At 36.7% G+C, this 20409-nt stretch overlaps 1 protein-coding gene across 4 annotated transcripts; it reads right to left on the minus strand.

The window, feature by feature from the left end:
* Nucleotides 1-1975: 1975 nt before the first annotated feature.
* Nucleotides 1976-20322, minus strand: LOC103723894 (Prolyl oligopeptidase family protein). 4 transcript variants are annotated; one of them, XR_015968630.2, is made up of 11 exons: nucleotides 18432-20322; nucleotides 15286-15508; nucleotides 15066-15207; nucleotides 14781-14978; nucleotides 12005-12139; nucleotides 8107-8235; nucleotides 6496-6908; nucleotides 6041-6257; nucleotides 4454-4653; nucleotides 4175-4365; nucleotides 1976-3021 (listed from the first exon to the last, which is right to left on the minus strand). XR_015968630.2 is itself a non-coding variant. In XM_008814976.6 (10 exons), the coding sequence occupies exons 1-10, from the start codon at nucleotides 18988-18990 to the stop codon at nucleotides 2841-2843; spliced, it is 2388 nt and encodes a 795-aa protein (XP_008813198.3). In that variant the 5' UTR covers nucleotides 18991-20322; the 3' UTR covers nucleotides 1976-2840. The 4 variants fall into 4 exon arrangements, 3 of the variants coding, with proteins under 3 accessions (XP_008813198.3, XP_088560142.2, XP_038971658.3); XM_008814976.6 differs by lacking the exon at nucleotides 4454-4653; XM_088704016.2 differs by lacking the exons at nucleotides 4454-4653; nucleotides 8107-8235 and having other exon boundaries at nucleotides 6496-6874; nucleotides 12010-12139.
* Between the last annotated feature and the right edge of the window lie 87 nt (nucleotides 20323-20409).

Here is a 20409-nt window from a genome sequence, read left to right on the forward strand (position 1 = left end):
TCTGAGAACTGTTTCTTTTGTCAGGTTCTTTGTGGCTTAGAAAGGATCAACACATAACTTTAGTAGACTTCATTTTTCTCTACCTTGATCTGTTTTAGGTCAAGGTATATGATACATTCTAACAAGTGGTTATCCAACATCTGGTTGCATGTAAACTCCTCTTTTTTTTCATCCTTTAAGTCAGAGCATTCAAGCTTCACTTGAATTCAATAAGAGATTGCCGGCAATCCAGGCCTATCAATATCCATTTACATGATTGAGGCAATATCGTGTTTGCTTGTTTATCCAATTTCTTGTTTTTGTACTATATTCACAATCACTTGTTCTTTTGCCCAGTGACATTATGAGGCTAAAATCTTGAGAGCTATGCTCAAGTTAGTTTGTCCGTTAGCCTGTGCCTAAGTTTTATTCCCTAAAATGGCTGGGAAATGTTGTAGAAGATTGTGATATTAGAAGGTAATTTCCTGTATATTGTTTATCATAAGGAAAACTTGTGAAATTTTTTGAATTATCTATTTGGTTGATACCTTCAAAGGTCATGGCCCTTGGGTCTAAATTGGTGCGGTTCGTGCTTATACATGACTATGAGATTCACTTTTCTAGCAGAATTTTTTTACTTATTTCAAACTCTAGTGATAATGACAAGAAACAGAAAGAGGCAGGATCGCAAAGCTTGCTTTTAGTTTCCCTTTTGAAATAAAATAAGACTTTGCAGGGCCAACCAGCAGATGCACCACATGGTGGTTGTGCATAATCCTGGTGATAGATTGCAGTTGCTAACATTGAATGCAAAACCATTACACCACTGGAAGGCAACTCGCTTTTTTTTTGGGGCCCCCCAGCAGGGGAAGTGAAGTGCAGCATCGATGCATCATTTCTTTTTCTTCAGTCTCTTCAAGTCCGCCATTCTCTTCACCCTCTTCATGATACCAGAGCAGATATTGGAATCTCCTTTTCTGATTGGGCCTTTGGTTTTTTTGTTTTTATTTTTCTGTTGGGTCAAGATATATGTTGGACAAAAAGTTACCGCAGGTAAGAGGTCCTTCACTTGAGAAATCACTGATGGCTAATTTGTTAGAAATACAGATATCCAAACAGTATGCAGCAAGAGATGATGAAGTATTATGTGTTAGAAACCTATGCTGGTTGGTTTGTTATTGATGCATCATGTCTTTGTTGCTTAGAATCAAAGTCAAAAGGACTCTCGCATCAGCAAGAATTAAAATCAAAAGTAGTACAAATACTTGATATTTAGCTAAATAATAGGAGTTCCTTTTTTATTGGTGAAAATAGGATGGCTTTTCCGACCATGTAATCTGCACCAAGAAACAAAGGTGGGAGAACTAATTATGGGCATGCAGTGGAGGTTAGCAGTGATGTGGTGGAGTTTCTGCTTCACTGGTATTACATGTCATATCTAATTACCCTGTTGTTCCCCATGCATTCAGAAATCCCACCATCTAGTTTCCTGGCGCTTCCAAAATTTTCCACTGCCCTCCATGGATTTGTTCACCTGTGGTCTGGTGAATGGGAAGTGGGACTTGGTTTGGCCAAACAAACCTGTCATGATCCACTTGTCAACTCCCTCTCATTCAAGGTGAAATGATGACATGTTGCATCCATACAGAAGTACTTCCAAACAGGAGGAATTGGTACAGTGATAGAAGTTGTGGCATTATATGAAAGTAAGAAAGTAACCCTTTGACAAGAGGGGGATAGAAAGGTGCAGCCACTTGCTGATGACTTTGGTGCCCTTGAAAAATAAACTTTGTGTTGTGCCTTTTGACAATGCATGCGAGCTTTATAAAAATAATGAATCGACAACGAACAAGTTGTGTGGGTGGGCAAAAATACAAGGTAAGATTGGACAATAAAAAGGTCTAGTAATTGGCCATCCCCATCATCATCACAGCTGCGACAAGCCACACCAGCAGTCCATGGAAAAGAAAAAGAAAAAAAAGGACAGTTGATCAAGTCCTGAAGAAATTTCATAATGAGGAACGAGTGTCTTCAAATCACAAGTTTTGTAACTGTACAACCAGCACCATGGATGGCAATTACGTTGACCTATCAAGGCATGGACAACGAAACAAACAAAACAAAATTAGAGATACAACAGCCGCACAAACCGTATAGACATTTGACCACAAATTATTATTCAATAACCTATTGATGTTTTCTTTCTTCAATTAAAACATCAAAGGCCGAGTATACATTACATATATTTTACATAAAAAACCTGGGTCAGCCCTCTATAAACTACAGAAAAATGCATGCTGCCATACTTCAAGAGAATAACCTTATTAAGATTGTACATGAGAAACAGCATCACTGGGCAACTTTGTTGTTTTTGCAAAAAAATGCTTTGTCACTACTGTTTATAAATAAACAAATGATGCAGGTTCAGTTGACTTCTCACATCCATTTCAACATTTGCTGCAGAGAGAGCCAATTGCCTTCATTGGACTAACCCAATTTAGTCACATATGATAAGAAAAGGGTTTGGTGGTGATGACAACGATGAACCAATTACCTTCATAATGGAAGGAAACTTTCCAGAGTCTTGCAAAAGCAACTTCCAGATCGAATCATAAGTAGATAAACAAATTCTGATCTATTTGATAACAATTTTGGGCTGAATGGAGCACCAAAGTCAAGCCATTGATAAACATAACTTACTGGCAGAAGCACCCTTTATTTGTGATTGCAATATGATACCCTTCAAAGGATGACTTTTTCATAAAACATCACTGTCCCATATGCTTGGAAAGTTCCAGCTCTCAAGAGATGCACCGGATGGCCCAACTTTTAGCTACGAGATGCATATGATGGCTCAAATTTTAGCTATCTGATACCATTTTGATAAGAAAAGCAGTCTCCAATGCCAATTCTTTGGACTGTAAATACTTGTTTTCCTCGACTATATCTGTTGTTAAATTGAGCAGTATCGGATGTTGTGGGTCATATATGGTGTGATCACGTACCTTCGCAACCCATTTAGCAGCTTCCCACAAGCCAAACCTACCATATTAAAGAATAAATTTCTTTTGTTTGAGAGTGTGCATGTACATGAGTCTATTTGCGCACAGCAACTGATTTGACAACACTTAACATTCAGAGGGAAGTAATTTTATCATTCGGATACAAAGAAAATAGATGCTAAAAGTCAAGCTGCTACTTTTTAACAGATACAAAGGAGGAACAGTATAAAACAAAATGCAAAAAATAGAGATATTGCATAATATATGCACCATAACTATCATCATTTCTACAACTGATTTGGAAGTATTTAGTTTAGTTAGTATAACTATGCAGGTTTGTCTGCAGCCATGCCGACAAAATATATGACAGATCATCCAAATTGAAATTCTACCAATACGACTTATACTCAAATTCTACTGGTTATGCCCGCCATGTATATTGCACTGATGGGAAATACACTCAAATTCTACCGGAATTACTGTAGCCCAAATTATATAATGGCAAATAACCTCTAACAAGTTAGAACAATGAAAATGTTTTTAGGGTAGGATGGCCTCAAAACATGGAATTTTAAGTTGCAAATATCACATCTAAGCCATGAATTACAAGCATTATTAAGAAATACAAAAAATATTATTAAATGTAATCGGCTATTATAATCAATAAATTTGATCACTTTGTTCAAAGATCCATTAGTATTCGCGTACTCTTCTAGGCATTGACATAATAACAAAGTAGTAAACAAAGATATAGAAGAATCATGTAAAACATAATTCTTATACAATCTTGTACAAGTACTAATTGAACTAAAGATTGCTGGTTCCAATACTTCCTTTATCTATTTAATGCCTATAACAAATCTAAAGTGCAGTTTTTGAAGAAAATATACACCTAGGAACCACGTTGTACCATTCCTGTATTAAAGGGCACTTGACCAATCAAGGCAATACTCCATATGATGCAAGGCAGCCACATTTAATAATGTTGTTTCTGACATAAACCACCTTATAAAAGTATATTACCTAAACATATGACAATAAACTACAAAGTTTATTTTAGAATAAACTTGAACAGTTGAACCTATGATTCGTGAAATGAAGTTTTTATACCGATGGATGGTGAAAAGAAGCATATTAATCTTGTTTTAAACAATAACTGAAATACTCTAATACAGATTTCAGATGAAACTTGCCTTGTAATGAAAGATGATGTCACCAATACAGATGGGTAAAGGACATCCTTCTGAATATTATCATAAGGTGAATACTTCTTGATGGCGAGAAAATCCTCAAGCTCCACAGGATAGCCAAACTCTTCATAATCAACAGGAGTGAGAGGTAAAATTGGGTAAAGAAGTGTGTTGCAGACATCTAAAAAGGGCACCTGAGGAAAATTACGTAATAAAGTTACAGAAATATATACAAAAATGGGATCAAAGATACCAGAAAAAAGTATGTATGTGCTGTCATACCATATTGACACCTGATATGCATCAAAAACGTAATGTTATGCAGCTTTGTCAAGGGGCCTCCACAGATACACAAAGAATGTAAAAATAGATTTACTTTACTAATTCAGGATGTTTTCAGTGGCTCTAAAATTTTTTGGCTGTGGTTGGCAATGCCATACTATAAATACAAATCCATGTGACTAAGCTGCAACAAGTTCATGCTGCATATCAGGCAAAGCAGCAAGAGTTAATTAGTACAGTTTAGTATAGCCAAAACTCTATAGCAGCCAAAGTGGCTCAAGATATCAGTAACCATATGCTCTTGAAGACACTGATCCACCAGCAATGCGAGATTTCATTGCTAAATACTGCGATCTGTCCATAGGTGTCCATGCACTTAGGGCACCTCTAAGGAAAAGCATCAGATCAAACTTCACTAACATATGCAATTTGTAGCACTTTGTTTTTCAAAATACTTAATTTAATGCATTGAATTGAATGTCTAGAAGATAAACTGTTCATGACTTGACTAGACGCATGCTTTGAGATCTAATTTAAATCATGAATTTGAAATAAAACTCAACTAAGTCATAAAAATTAAAAGCATGCATGCAGCAATTTAACGTACAAACACAGTCATCTACATGGGCATATATGCAGAAACTTTTTTACATATGCATACATATGTCCAGAAGAATCTCACTGCCCCACTTAGTCTCTTCTTACCACTGCAAAGGAATTTTTTTTGGAAAAAGAATGTGTAAAGCTGAGAGCTCAATGCCTATATTTTTACCACTTAAAAAACTTGGATGGTCCAATTGCAGATAACATTGTAAGCCTCAGCTCTAATCTGTAATAGACTTTCTGTTTTTGGGGTGGGGGGGATATACTTAAAATAAGGGCAAGAAAAAAAAAATTGGATGAAAACTCAGCTTCAATGGAAATCATTCACTGACTGAAAGAAAAAACCTTGTTTCACTTATTCTTTGATGGGTGAAGAAGGGCGGGCGGAGGATAGGGAAGTCAACTCAGGCAAGGCCAAAGGGTGGAATGACCTGAGGCTGCATGGCAGGGGCTAGGTTTGATGTCCAGTTTGAAGGATGAATGGGTAAAAATTTAATTATCAAAAGTTACAACAATGTTAAAGAATGAGAGAAGTCAGCATCACAAGTCTACAAGAAAAAAGGGAGAGCCCCTAACAATGATTGGATTTATCTTATCTAATCATCATATTTTAAGGAATTGCCAACCAAGAGTGAAGATTATGGTTGGGGTCAGTCAATCCCATTGAATCCTTAGGATAATATACAAAAGAAAGAAAATCAAACAGGAAACATACTCCACAATATGACATGTGAAAATGGAGTACCCTCACAAACCAAAAATTAGCTTCTTTCATTAAGCGACCAGAAATATGCAGACATGCATTCCACCCTTCCCAAACTTCTTGATGACAGTTTCCAGCAAATTATCCAGCGAAAGACTATCAAATAACATCGTTAAAGATCATGAATTCTTTTGAACCAAATTCTGGACAATCATAAAGGCTAAGCATACATTTCAAGTGAACAAACTGAGATGGATTTCCGGATGTGACAGGATGCATACCTTTAAAACTGCAGCTCGGAATAAATCTGGACGAGTATTAATTGCTGAAGCAACCAGAAGCCCACCAGCACTATATCCCCAAGCAGCAAGTTTATTTTCTTTCACAATACCTTGGTTAACTAGAAACTCAGCACATGAAACAAAATCATTGATTGAGTTTTGCTTTTTAGTACGTCTGCCATCATGGTGCCACTTCTTACCACCTCCACCACCACCTCTGTGACCACATGATTTAATCCATGAACATCATTTAACAGAATATCTAATATACTAGTTTAAAATTTGGACCTAGTTTTAAATAACAATGCCGAAAAACTTGGACACCTAGTTGTAGTCACCATGCAAACATGACTTCCTCATGTCTTTAGCATACATAGAATAATGTTATAGCACATAGAGCAACTAAGAACAGATAGAGCAAAAAGAATTTCAGATGGGTGTATAGGCAAACAAACCTGACATCAGCATATGCAATGATCCAACCCCGGTCAAGAAGGCTTTTTAACTCACTTCGCCAACGCTTGTCTAGTAGTTCACCATACGCGCCATGCCCATGAAGTAAACCTGGATTGCCTTCTTGCTTGTGCTTTCTTGAGTATACAATAGTCAAGGGGACCAAAACTCCATCATTTGAAGAAACGTCATAGTATTCACAAGCATAAAACTCAGAAAGCTCATTCCACATATTATCCAGACCATCGACTTCATGTCTGGTGCCAAAGCTCTGTGAAAACGAAGATTTGTTTATATTGTTGGCAGCAGAAGCAGTGCCGTATAATGTTCTTGTTCGCTCATGCAGCATGTTCTGTTGCTGTACTATGCACCACTTCCCGTCTGATAAGTTATAATCAACAACAGCATCAGGCATCTGCAATTTTTTTTTACAAATTACAATGAACTACCAAATAAAATAAACATGCATTTCATATTGCTAATAAAGTATACTGGCATTTAAGCTGCATGCAAAAAAAAATCTTGCGTCATGAAAAGCAACCACCTATAACGTGCAAAATCTTGTGCTGAGTGAGTACCTTGAAAACTGAGAAGGGAAAAAAATAGCACAGGAATTTGATCTAAAGTAGGGAAACCAGAATTTGGTGCTACCAAGCTAACAGATCAAGCTGGTGTTTCATGCAACAGAATAAGCAGGTCAAGGCCACCGGAACATCTCCTGGTATGTTTGAGGGCACAAGAACATTTCAATATATGATAGAAGTTGATGTACAAAGAAAACCAGTTTCAACATACTCCCCCATTTTTTCCTATTTGTGACTGGCCAAAGCCTTCCTTTAGGGCATAGAAAGGAAGCTAAATGTATTGATTTCTAACATCACAGCTTTATAAAGAAAGATATAAGTCTCAAGCCTTTGAGGTCCAACAAAAATATGAGCAAAATGCAAGATCTCAAAAAATCAAACATGACAATCAGAGAAGCTAATTTCTAAACATGTCTATTATGACATCACAGCATAGTTACTCAAAGAAACACACAATCCAATTAAGTATAAAACAACATTATTTACTGGTTAATACATCTCTACTATTTCGATGAGAGAAGTCTACAGGTCTGGACTTCTTGGTTTGTGGCAGCATGTCCTTTTGTAGCCGGACTTCTAGAGTTTCAACATGAGCTGGAGTTCTTCTTCAAGTTTTTGTTTTCAAGAAAAGAGAGAAGTTCAACTCCAGGAACCGAACTCCATGCATGGTGTTCTAGCCTTTTTAAAACTGGTATCTACTTCTCCAAGCCCTGCCCATCTAATCCTCTTCTACCAAGCCCATCTTGGTCCACTCCATATTTCTTCTCTTTCACATGCATTTCACTTGCCGATGGCTAGTTAAAGAAAGTGTGTAAGAGAGTATCTATATGAAAAGATGCAATAACTAAATTCATGAAACATAGAATGATTGTTCTATAAAGGTACTGGCATGTTAATGCAACAGATATTTCAGAAAGGGAAAATCCAAGCTGCAGATTTCACATGGTATCATCATGAAGATTTATTTATTTATTTTGTGGTTGTTAGTAGCACAAAATCTCAGATCATAGATATGAATAATCTTCATACCACAGGTGAGGATATTATGAATCGCATTGTTGACGAATAGTAGTCATAATTGGGTCCAGGTGAGATCTGACAGACATGCTTTGGAAGAGGTAAGTAGCATGGACAAAGGGCTGCTAGATGCACTGGTTCCTGCCAGCAAGAATGCCAGATTGAGTCACTGAAATATTAGTGCTAGTAGTTATTAAGCATGTAATAGTACGGTACCACCTGGGAAAATAGAAAAAGAAAAAAAAAAGTTGGCCACCAATTTAACTGAAAGGAGAGTAAAAGATGATAAACAGGAAAAATAAGCAATGAAAAAAGCTTGAATCCTCCAATACAATTCATTACTCACTGCTTAAATTCATAGATTATCACCTCAAAAGGCTTTATACAGTGAAGATTTTTACTTCCCAAAGAAGCCTCTTCTGGAATTACTCATTATATGAATAAGTTAAAATTTGATTTAATATATTACCAATATGCATTAGATATCCTGTAACAATCTATATATATGACCAGATTATTAATCTATTATTCAGATAAAGTAGCTTACATCACAAAACACTGAGAAGGCTTTCTAATAGATTAGGTATTGGCTGCTCAAAAGAATGCAGAAGTAGGTCCCCACCAGGAGCTATCTTGCAAGCATTGTATCAAGGACTTTACTGCATCTGGTGATCTTTCCCACCATACTACGAGATTTCAGTAAAGCCTAGCAGTAGCAGATTGGCTTCTGCTACAGGATGACATCCAGCTTCAACACAATGAGGGGTCTTGAAGGTGTTACATCTTTGGTCAGCTGGCACAGCATCTTGAAGGTGTGGTGTCCTTGCAGGCCAGGTCCCCTTTGGCAGGTGCCAATGGGAGCTATATGCTATTGCCTTGTGGTAGTTTCTTGTGCGCTGTCATAACTTGTATCATCAGGACCCAGTACCCAGGTTCTGACAAAAGAGTGTTAGCTATGACCAAGTGGTTTCACCATTTGGACGAAAGTAATCCTTTCCTCTATGAATCCCCTTTTCCATGTATTCGCAAGTCCATACACTATTTATGTAGAGGGTGTTGACCACCCGAAACTGCAAGTGGCAGAGAAGAAAGTGAGCATTCTTAGACACCTTGCTGTACGAGGTTTTCCTCAAGCTGCAACCGAGGGAGCTTAGCCTGTGATGCTGCCTCGGTATGTTAAATGAGGGTGATCCAAACTTGGGTGAACTGATTTCTACTCAGTTCCCCTTGGGACAGTTAGGCTTGACACAGGAGGGAGCAGGTAAACTGTGCATATTCGCTATTCCGAACGGCTTTAAACATGTTTTAATAGGGCTGCCTCATGACTGGTGTATGAAGGTTCTGCCGCAAATTCCCACTGACATGACATTTAATCAAACTGCTCTCCCAGCCTGGTTATACCAGTTGGACCACCTTGATTCGTCAGTGGCGACCGGTATGTTTCTGCTACCATTTCAGGAGACGGTGGTCAAGACCTTGTTCAGTCGCCAAGTCTCTTTAGCTTGGGTCTTTAGTGGGTTCAGTAAAAATATGTTTCAGGCTCCTTGTGATTCAAGAAAGGGAACTAAGTCTGTGTGTTTTAATAGTGGGCAACCGTTGGGTTACCTCTCATTTTGGCCTTTGTTACATGTCACCATTTTCTTATCTGGTTAGCAGAGGTCATGTTCTGCTATGTGCTCAAATCAGATACCCAAGCAATAGCGGAACCAGCTAAAAATATAGATGGAACAAAATTAGTAAGACAGATCAACAGCAGTCTATAAAGAAAACATGATCAAATTATTTTAAAGCATTATCCATGTCAAAAAGCTAAGATCAGAAAACACCATGACAATTAAGTCACCGAATGGTATAATGGTGTAATAACATAAAATTCCAGAAGGAACCAAATAACCACATATCCAAGAATGTTGTGCTGAAAACATGCCCATATGTACATGATTTGTCAGGCAACTAACAACTGAAAACAAAAAGAAAACTAAATAAAAAAAGATGAACAGGAGAAAAAGAAAAGAGATGCTCAAAATGGATAAGCTCAAATATGCACTTAATTATGTAGGAAAAGTGCTGTAAGTGTGCTGCAGTAAATAGAGTAGCAACCTACGCTCTTGGAAAAGCCATTTCACATCCCAGAGTAGGGGTCTGCATGGACCAGGTCAGGTGGTTTGAAGATAAACCCGAAACCAAACTGATTTAAATTGGTTTTCTAAAATCGAACCTGAAACCGAACCGACTACCTACAAGAACCGCTTGAAACAAATTCAGTTCGGTTCAGTTTTGTTTATTAGGTTGACGTTCAATGGGTTGGGCTAAATGGACTGGGCTAAGTCTAAACATAGAAATTCCATACCATATAGGGTTGATGTTCAATGGGCTGGGCTACATGGGCTGGTCTAAGTTTAAACATACAAGTTCCATTTACATAAGAAAAAATACAAGAAAAAAATTGAAATATATATACAGACATATGGTTCGGGTCGGTTTGAATATATATATTTACATATATACATATGGGTCAGGTCAGATCGAGTTGGTTTGAATATATATTTATATATACATATGGGTTGGTTAGGTCGGTTTGAATCAATTTTTTGAAAAACTTAAACTGAAATTGAACCAAATTTTCCGATAAGCCTTTCTCAAACCTACATCAGATCGAATTTAAAAAAAACAATATAAACAAACCGAAGAGACCAATTCGGGTTGAGTCCGTGACTTGGCCGGTTTTTGCACACCCCTAATCCCAAGTGTGTAGTAGTGTTTGTTTCACGATGTTTGAGTCCTATAATATGAAAATAAGGCAATAATTTTATATAAATAATTAATTTGGTTCAACACAATATTGCACATATACATGCATACATGCATATGCCAATAGGCAAACAACAGCCCTGCCCCATGCGCACATGTACACACGTCTCCAGGTGTGCATTTTGTAAACTTGACATGCCCGACTTACATATTTGACATCTATCACATTAATCATATAATTCACATCATTATTGTAACAAGTACCAAAAAATTTGAACCCACAAGAAGAATGACCTACCCAACTGCCAATGTTAGAGAATGTAGGATTATACGAGTGTCATCTCAAATCCAGGTATGGTTCAATTCTAATCTTGAACACATATACAAAATATCTCTTTGACACATGCTTTATTTATAATCTACATAAAATCACTTACATAGCAACAAATCCAAAAAGTTCAGGTGGCGAATGGCATTGGAAGAACCAGGACAAGATGCTACAAGCTAACAGCATCACAATTGGAAACATTAGCATTTAAGAACAGCTATTCATTTAAGTAGAAGATTATGTAGTGCAAGTCAGAACAAAGCACGAAATTCCAATAGAAGTTGTGGGTGATGTTTTTAACATTTGTAAGTCTTCTAAATGATCCATCAGCCCTTGATTCTAAAGGTAGGAACTTCAGTCCTGTTACAATGAATTCATGATGTCCTCCAGTCAAATTTATTGTAACTGTTGGATCAGATCGCATCAGTATTTTTGGTAAAAAGAGGAAATCAATATAAACAAACATAAAATTAGAAATATCATCTTTTTTTCTCTTGGCTTCCAGACAGGCGTATCTTATGATTCTGTAAATTATATAACATGTGCCTTGTGGCAATATATTAAACAGATGAATTAATAACTGCCCCATGAGCCATGGCACATGAAGAAGAGATCAAGTTCAACAACCCAAGTTCCATTTGAAATGTATGATTAGACATCTCACATGACAGATATGATCTTTGAGAATTAACAAACTTATATTTAACCAATATTATTCCACTGCCGACATATTTTAAAAGATCGATAAAATGAAAAATAGAAGAATGGGTCTCTGAGCTAGCCAAATATGCACACTAAAAAATTATAAGAACCATAGTAAGAATAGCTTACTTTACCATCCATAGGCAAAGGTAGCGGAATGGAGCAAATTCTGAATGTTTTGCCCTCCTTTAGAATAAGCACCATATGGGTGTCACAAAAATCGACATCCTCTATGGTAGTACCTGGATCCTCGAGAAGTATACTCTGAACACACAAAAGAACCACAAAGATATGTGAGTCGAAAGTAAAACAAGTTCCAAAATGATAAAACATGGAATTTTCTTTTAAAAAAGAAAAACTAATATAAAAAGGAGTTGCGCGAGATCTATTATCAGAAATTCATGTTGAATCAAAACAAGATCTAAAAGACATGAAAATACAGATCAGGCATGACAATTGATTTCCCAAAGTTTAAAATAAAGGTTACAGTGAAGCAATAAAGAAGCCTCTCTCCAATGCCACATATATTACTTATACAAGTTATATTGCTTGACAGCCAATTAGATGCCTCTGTTATTAAGACATTGAACAAAATGAACAAATTACTGAAGAAGAAGAAGATTTATAAGCTTCTATGGTTAAAGTCTGATATGAAATAACCTGGCCAGATAGATATTCTGAAAGCTTGTATTTTGTTAGATCAAGTTATAAACTAGATGTGGAAGTAAAATGCAGCTTCGTGCTCTATTGAATATTATTAAATGAAGATAGCCTCTTAATAGCTGACAGAATCATGTTTGTCTGCAGAAGGTAGCAGACTTTGTTTCTCAGATAATCGAATACAGTCAGTCTATTTTGCTTTCAATAAAAAATATCACATCCATATTTCAGTAACAATAAGAGTTCCTCAATGAGAAATTGACTGCATAAATAACAAGTCTTATCCAAGGCAGCCTAACAGGCATCAATAGAGTAATAGGCAGATATGAAGAGAAACAAATGCACATAGGTCATCTGACATGATGAATGCACATATGCTACATATAGGAGTTGTTTTGTACTTGATAGTCGAACTGAAATTTGATGGTAGAACCAACAAATCTGCAGCTAACATATTCTAAACCAAATCACTGACACTTTATCCAATTAAATTTGTGTCAGCTTTCAGCTAAGTTGCAGTTGATAAGCCCTCACAAGACCTTAACACAGGAAGCCAGTTATTGCAACAACATCACAGATCCTATCATAGTTGAAAGAATAGCTAACAAAAGCCAATCAGTAGGACACCTTATTGAAGACAACCTCACCCACAAGACATGTAAATAGACAATAAAAACTTGATCCATGTAAGGGTAACACTCCATAGTTTTCTACTCCACAAATAAGTAAAACTCACCACAGTAGCTAACATATATGAAGATCAATTAGGTTTAAAGCACTCTTGATGATCCAAAACATATAGAAATAAATAACAAAATCTGAGTCTCAGCCAAAAAGATTTTAGATTATACAATAATTAGAGAAGGAGAGAAAGAATATAGTAGGAAAACAGTCATAAAACAAAAATTAAGGAAAATGAAAAGATTATAAATCTGTTACTCATAGGTAAAACTTTCTTGTAGACCAAAAGAATGTATACACAATAAAGTAACAGGAAAATGTGCATATGAAAGTAGCATAAATTATGAAAAAAAGAAAAAGGAAAGGAAAAGCCTGGCTTCTTCTACATTTCATAAAGTCATGACTATGATTCCAAATAAGAAATTAATTTGCCAATGTTTGCAGATCATGAATCATCTAACAAAATCAGATATGTTATACCAAATAGAACTAGAGAAAGCATAAGGCCAAGTTAGTAAAACTAAATAAATTATTGAACTCCATCATGAATACGACACCTGCTAGGAGGATGATACATTATGGTATATACATACTCCTCATAGTATCTCGAGTTATAGCTAGGTCAAAACATGAGCGAAACCTGGCTAGCATGAGTCGTGAATACTAAAAAAACTTACAAATTTAAGTATTTAGCAATCCGACTGCTTATAATTCTAGGTTTTTAGGTTAATTACTTAAATGCAGTCTTTATCTTGAAAATTATTTCTTTTGTTATTTGCATATACTATTCTCTCTTATCATTCTGTTCCCTACAATTTTGATTGTCTTGGGTAATTTATTTCCTTGCGTCCTCTAAAGAGGGATAGGAAGCGTATCACTCAGGGTCTATGTGAAACACACTAGAGCTTGAGAACACTGTCTGTTTGCCAGTTTAATATCTTTTTCGCCAAACTGCTACCACTTGAAAAAGGAAAGGTTCTAATTCAGCATTCCTCTGACATCAACCTACACCTCATTCCTGTTTGAACGTAATTTGGGATTGGTTTAAGTCAAGTCAGATCGAGGTCAGATTTGGAACTTATTTTTTGTTATCTATTTTTTTTCTATGTTTTCTTCCATTTTATTTTAATTTTATTAAATGTATTTAAGTAATTTATTGATTTTGTTGCCCTTTAATTAGCATCTTGGATCTTTTTAATTATGATATTATACTTATTAACTATTTTATTTTTTATCATATCTCAACAAATAGCACATATTGGCTTTTTTCTTGAAGAAAAGATATGCTATAGGCTTATATATTCAAAGCTTTCATATAATTAGAATAGTTAGTATTTTTGTTGTTATGTCAATTTTTTTACTTTTATTAAATAATATTTTATACATCAATAGCTGAACACTTATTTCTAATTATTATTTTATTTCGATGTTATTTTTGAAATTTAACATTGTTTTTTTTCTTATGCTCCCTACATTGTGAGGGTATGTTATTTGTATAAAATCCATTTGAATGGCCTTAAATATTGTCAATGGCGGTCTAAATGAACACATGCATCTTGCGAACCTCCCAATTCTTTGAACCAGAAGCTTCAGCAACACGACGGAGCAGATAATGTGAATCAACGGGTACGCCTCCTCTTGCAGCATTTGTAAATAAATATATGCATCCTCGATGATGCTCAATAACACAATGAACATGAGGTTCACATTCCCAGACTAGTGTCATACCAGACAAGGGATCAGCTGCATTTATCAAGTATACCTACAAAAAAAGGGAAAAGAAACTTGATGGGACCAGGAAATTTTGATAGTGAAATTAATGCATTAGAGTGTTTGTTTTGGGTGATACCTTTGAATAAGTAGTAGAAAAGGTATTTACAGTTACAAACTGAAAGTCCTTGGTATTTCTAATGTTTACATATACATCCTCACCAGGTTCTTCCAGAATGAGAACATCATCCTTACCAGATCCAAGAATGCTACAAAAGATCCTAAGGAAAAGAAACATTCAATTACAGCACGGAAAAAGAAAGCAATTTGCAAGAATTTTAAAACATTAATGTACTAACCGGTACGGTCTTTTCTCATTGTTTGTGACCGTGTAAAGCAATGCCTTGCCATTCATTGCCCATGACAAATTTGCTACTCGATCAGCTCGAGGTTTGTCACAAAGTGAACCCGTAGTCAAATCCCTAACAGATAAGGTGAAGGAGTCTTTATCTTTGTCATACATAGTATATGCAAGAAAACGATGGTCTGGGGACACTTCAGATAATTCTTCATAAGAGTAACCTGTTAATTGAACAAACAAAAAAGGTATAACATATGTACTTTCTTGACAGGCATATTCTTGAAATAATAAATGCTATGCTTCATAAAATGGCTAGCTTAGCAACTTAGTTATGCTATGTATGTTGGCCAAACAAAAATACCGAATGTGTATAAAGCAATACTAACAAACAAGAAAACTCATGTCTCACATAGCAAGGCCTTGTGACTAATAAAAGATAAGGACAACGAAATGACAACATGAGGCACCTGAAAATTTATAATACAATCTTTAACCAAATATCACTATGCAACGGGATGTGATAGTCTACTAGCTGACTCAATGGATGGTCACGCCAAAATAAATGTAAAATATGCAAAAAAAAAATGAGTGTTTGCACAATAGGCATATGAGCAACATAAAATTATTGTAGAGGTTACATGAAACAAGACTAAGACTAGCAACAGCTCTAATTGAAAGTGATCCAGTTATATGTCAAGAAGGTCAACCACCAAGGTAGTTGCTTGCTTAGACAGCCAATAAAAAGATACTGCAAAAATTTACAAATGGAAGCTTTGGTGTATACATGTTGTATCATAAAAATTATACACAAATTATTCACTCTTTCTGTTCATTTATGCTTACCATAGTGGAGATCATACCACTTTATATTGACATGTATAAGGATATTGACCAGTGCCCACCATAGTGGGTCACATGCACTTACACATCTCTTCAGCTTTTGCTCTCATGTAGAATCGTGTATGAGCTCTTCCTAGGCATTTGCCAGGCTAACGGATCATCTGATCACCAATCTTCCTAAGTGAAATGAATCATCAAATTCCTCTCACGATTGTAAGCTCTCCAAGTAACATGGTATATGAGCTCTCTTAAGCATTTTGTGAGAGCATAGCTCATCCATTGCCAATCTCCACCAGTTAACCAAATCGTCTATACCCTCATCAATTTCAGGTTGCAAGCTAAACCATTGTATTCTAAATTCTAACAATGGTTCACTGCAGACAGTCAACTACTTTGTCAGGATTCAGTTAATTTATAGAGTTCTGTGCCACGGTTATGAGAAGTTCTACGGTATGATCAAATTTCCCAAACAAGTTAAAGCCTTCATATCATCCATGTCTTTGACGCAAACAATAGTAACCAAAGCTACGTCTCAAGCCACTATTCAGCTATCATCTTATCAAATCTTGTGTCAAGAAGGATCATTAAGACCTTTTGGTTTTAAATAAAAGAAAAAAAGAAAGATCTATGTAAGAGTCTGCAACTTGGAAATGCCCTCTCTACCAACCACTCAATTGATTTCAACAACAGCACCATATTAATCACAATAAATTCAAGATATCTCTTTATTTTCTTTTACTTTAGAAGCATGTATCTAATATTCTGACCATCCTAGAGAAGTAGAGATTTATTGCCTCAGAGTTTGTGGTGTGAAAAAGGGCATCCATTCAGAGTTTTGAGAGTTTGAGATATTTAATTTACCACCTTGATAAATTAATTCCACTTATACTAACTTCATTTAGTTTATTAAAAGATCATATGAGCTGTGTTACATAGACTAGGGTAAGTGTGTCGGGTATGGGTGTATGTCCAAGCTTCAAACCCTTCCAATATCTAAGTGACCTGCAATTGAGTATTATACTGATGTCTATGTTCAAGTGTCGGGTGCGGGTGATTAAGGCTAAACTGAAGAATTCAGGTAACGGAGCATATTGAGGGCGACAAAATATATTATCATTTTTCTTAGACATCATTTGCTCATCTCTGGAGTATTACGTTTTGATCAGTTGCATGGCACACTAAGGGTTCTGAACTTCATCTGTCACACTACTCTTTATTTACCTTGATATCTTTCTGCAAAGCACCGTTATGGCTCCATAGATTCAAAAAAGGCTGAATGATACGTATCATCATTTTAATTGAACGGTTACATTTGGCTGTCTTAATTAGGAGCGGCCCTAACAAGGATGTGCACATATTTGTGTATAATGATCAGGAAAATAAGGAAAGGGATTCATAATAAGTAAATGGAAGTTTTGAGATCATTCAAAAAGGTTTGCAATCATCAAGTATGTATGCTAGAGAGAGGCAAAAGTGCAGAATGATTGACAAAGCGATCAAAAAAATAAATGGCATAAAGGTAGATAATTTTAGCTATGTATACAATTGAATTAAACTGTAGCATCAAATACAGTCACCCTAAGACTCCAATGGTTACTAATTCTGGTATCATGCGCATCTAATTAGGTAGCAACTTATGGTATTCAGGTTGATAATTCTGTATCATGCCTCCCTAACTTGAAGATATTTGAAGAAAAAAATAGCATTAATAACATTCCCAAAAAATGGAATTGGAAAATGACTCATGTTAAATATACAAACGGAAGAAGATACCGTGTTCCTAAAGAGGAGAAGAATTCCACATAAAAAATTCGTGTCAGTGGAGTATAATTGTCATGGGAAAAGAAAATTTAATGAACTTCACCATGTTAGCTATATGATATAGTGGCAAATAAAACTTTCAAAGCAATTAACCATAGTTCAGAAGCACAGTGTACTGTTATATGCAAAAAAAAAAAAAAAGTCGAGCCCAGAACGTCAACCATGCCATTTCAACTCTGTTATCCTGTATATCAGCATTGTAGACGTCATATACATGCTCTGAAATATTTTAGTACTAGAATATCAACCTTGCTTAAATTACCCAACAATGTCTGACTAAAAGAATTCTTCGTTTTTAGTCATTCTATTTCTGCTTCGAATTTTATTGTTCGTTGAATTATAGAATTTCCTCTAAAAACAGCTAATAAGTAAGAGGTAAAAAGAAATGAAAAGAGAGAGATATTTCAGCTAGCAAAAATAATGATGGACATAAAGAAGAAGAGCAGAGCATAGGTGGAGAGGGGAAAAAGGCAACATTTTTACCTCCGAATCGCTCAGCTTCTTGATTATAATCGAGCAGCTTTTGCTCGATCCTTTTCCCGGAGTTGTAATCGAACCCCGCCGAAGGCTCATTGTAAGAGATGAACTCCTCGTGAAGGCTGGCCAACCTCCGGCACAGCACCGGGTACGGCTTCCCCTCCTCCACCCGGCGGTAGTAGAGCCAGGGGCCCCACCGGACGGGCGGAGTGCAGAGATCGGAGGCCATTCTCGGGGCCATCTCTATCTGGAGCTTACGCTGTAGGCGGTCGGCGCCGGCGGCGACCATGACGGCCTCCGTGTACTTCTCCTCCTGCTCGATGTACACGTCCATGTGGCGCATCGCGACGTTGTCGGAGAGGTTGGACATCCAGCTGTAGGGGTCGTGCCAGGTGACGCCATGGACAGTGAAGGGCACGGGCTTCTGCGGCGGCCGAGGAGGGGTGGGCGGCGGCGGGGGCGGCGGCGGCTTCGCGGCCCGCCGGTGAGCGAAGCGGACGTGCGCCGCCGCGAGGAGGCGGGGAATGAGGGGTTTCGGGGAGGCAAGGATTGGGAGGCGAGGCATCGGGGAACAGCGGATCGTTTAGGGTTTAGGCCTCGGGGTTTTAGGGGTCGGAGTCCTGGGCTTCCACGGAGTGCGTTTCTTTGTGCATGCGTGAGAGGGGAAGGTGGGACCCCCATTTTAAGATCACAGCGTGACCATCAATTTATCTCCCTAAAAGACCGTAAGAACTAAGAACGGACTACTCTTAAAATTGCTGTTATCGTTTTATACCCGGTCCTCCTAATATTTAATTTTCTAGTCCTGCATGTATTTATATGGAGTTTTCATGCAGACATACATTTATATTGCATACAATTATACTAGTTCTGTATACAATTATATTGTTTCTGCACATAACTACATTATCAATGTATGGAGCTAGGTATAAGTGTGTAGCAGGATCGGGAACTAAACTTTAAACAACTTATGTTTTGTTTGAAAAATTCAGCAGTATTGATCTAAATTTTTTATAGAAACTGGACTATTAATTAGCCTAGCCTGCTCAATTATTTTTTTATAAAGACTCATCCTAATCTTAGCCTAAATTTCAGCTATCCGCCTATTGGACTACAAGATAAAAAAAATAAATATATTGAGATTTTTCTTTTTATTCTCTCATAAGATTTGTGCTAGAGAGGGGTTGGGTTGATATGGATCTTATTTAAATAGGCTGTGTAATCCATTATCTAACGGAAAAAATCTAACTCAATCCTGTTGGATTTTCCTTCGAGTCTGTTTGGGAAATCCATGCTCTCCTCTTCAAGCTAGTTCCATGCTCTCCTCTTCAAGCTAGTTCCTCTTCCTTTAGCATTATGCCGAAGATGAAAATAAAGAGGAAGGCCTGCCTTTGATCATGTACACGCTGAGAGTACTCCAAATAGGTTTCGCATATAGACAATAAACGAACAAACGATCGATACGTTTAGAGCCAGACCAAGCTTATATCCATTGAGATTCCGTTCCTAATCAATATCTCTTACCCCTATATCAGCTCTCAGTTCTGAAATTGCTGACCTTAAGGGTCCAAGTAGTAATAGATATGATAGGCTTAATAGATACGGATAGCGAGTTGCATATTCCTGAATCTTGGATGAAAGGTTTCTGTTCGAGCTCACTGTAAAATGGAGAATGACCTTCTAGATCTTCCGAGTATGATGGAAAATGTTACTTTGCTGTGTTAATCTTTGATAAAGGTGGATGCGGGGAAGTAGCATCCTACTTTCTCTAGAGGAACCTTTCCTGGAAACAAAACCATGTTATCTTTTGGGGCATATGAGTTGGGAACTATCAAGCAATCTCTTTTTTTGCCATCTTCATTTATTTTAGACGTGCCTATTTGCTAGTTAGATTTCAGAAATACAATAACATAAAGTAACCTGATCTGCATATCAACCTACATTAGTCTCTGGATCTCAACAGTTGCGCTTGACATTGCATTTC

This window comes from Phoenix dactylifera, chromosome 9, assembly GCF_051530095.1.
Source record: "Phoenix dactylifera cultivar Ajwa chromosome 9, Ajwa_hap1_PhDact_Kaust_v1.1, whole genome shotgun sequence".
Taxonomy (NCBI): Eukaryota; Viridiplantae; Streptophyta; class Magnoliopsida; order Arecales; family Arecaceae; genus Phoenix; species Phoenix dactylifera.

Coding starts and splice junctions, on each gene's coding strand:
- LOC103723894 (XM_008814976.6), bottom strand. CDS start 18,990: ATGCCTCGCCTCCCAATCCTTGCCTCCCCGAAACCCCTCATTCCCCGC. Junction 15,509..18,431: donor AGAAGCTGAGCGATTCGGAG/GTAAAAATGTTG, acceptor TTCAATTAACAG/GTTACTCTTATGAAGAATTA. Junction 6,909..8,106: donor TCATAATATCCTCACCTGTG/GTATGAAGATTA, acceptor AAAAAATTGCAG/ATGCCTGATGCTGTTGTTGA.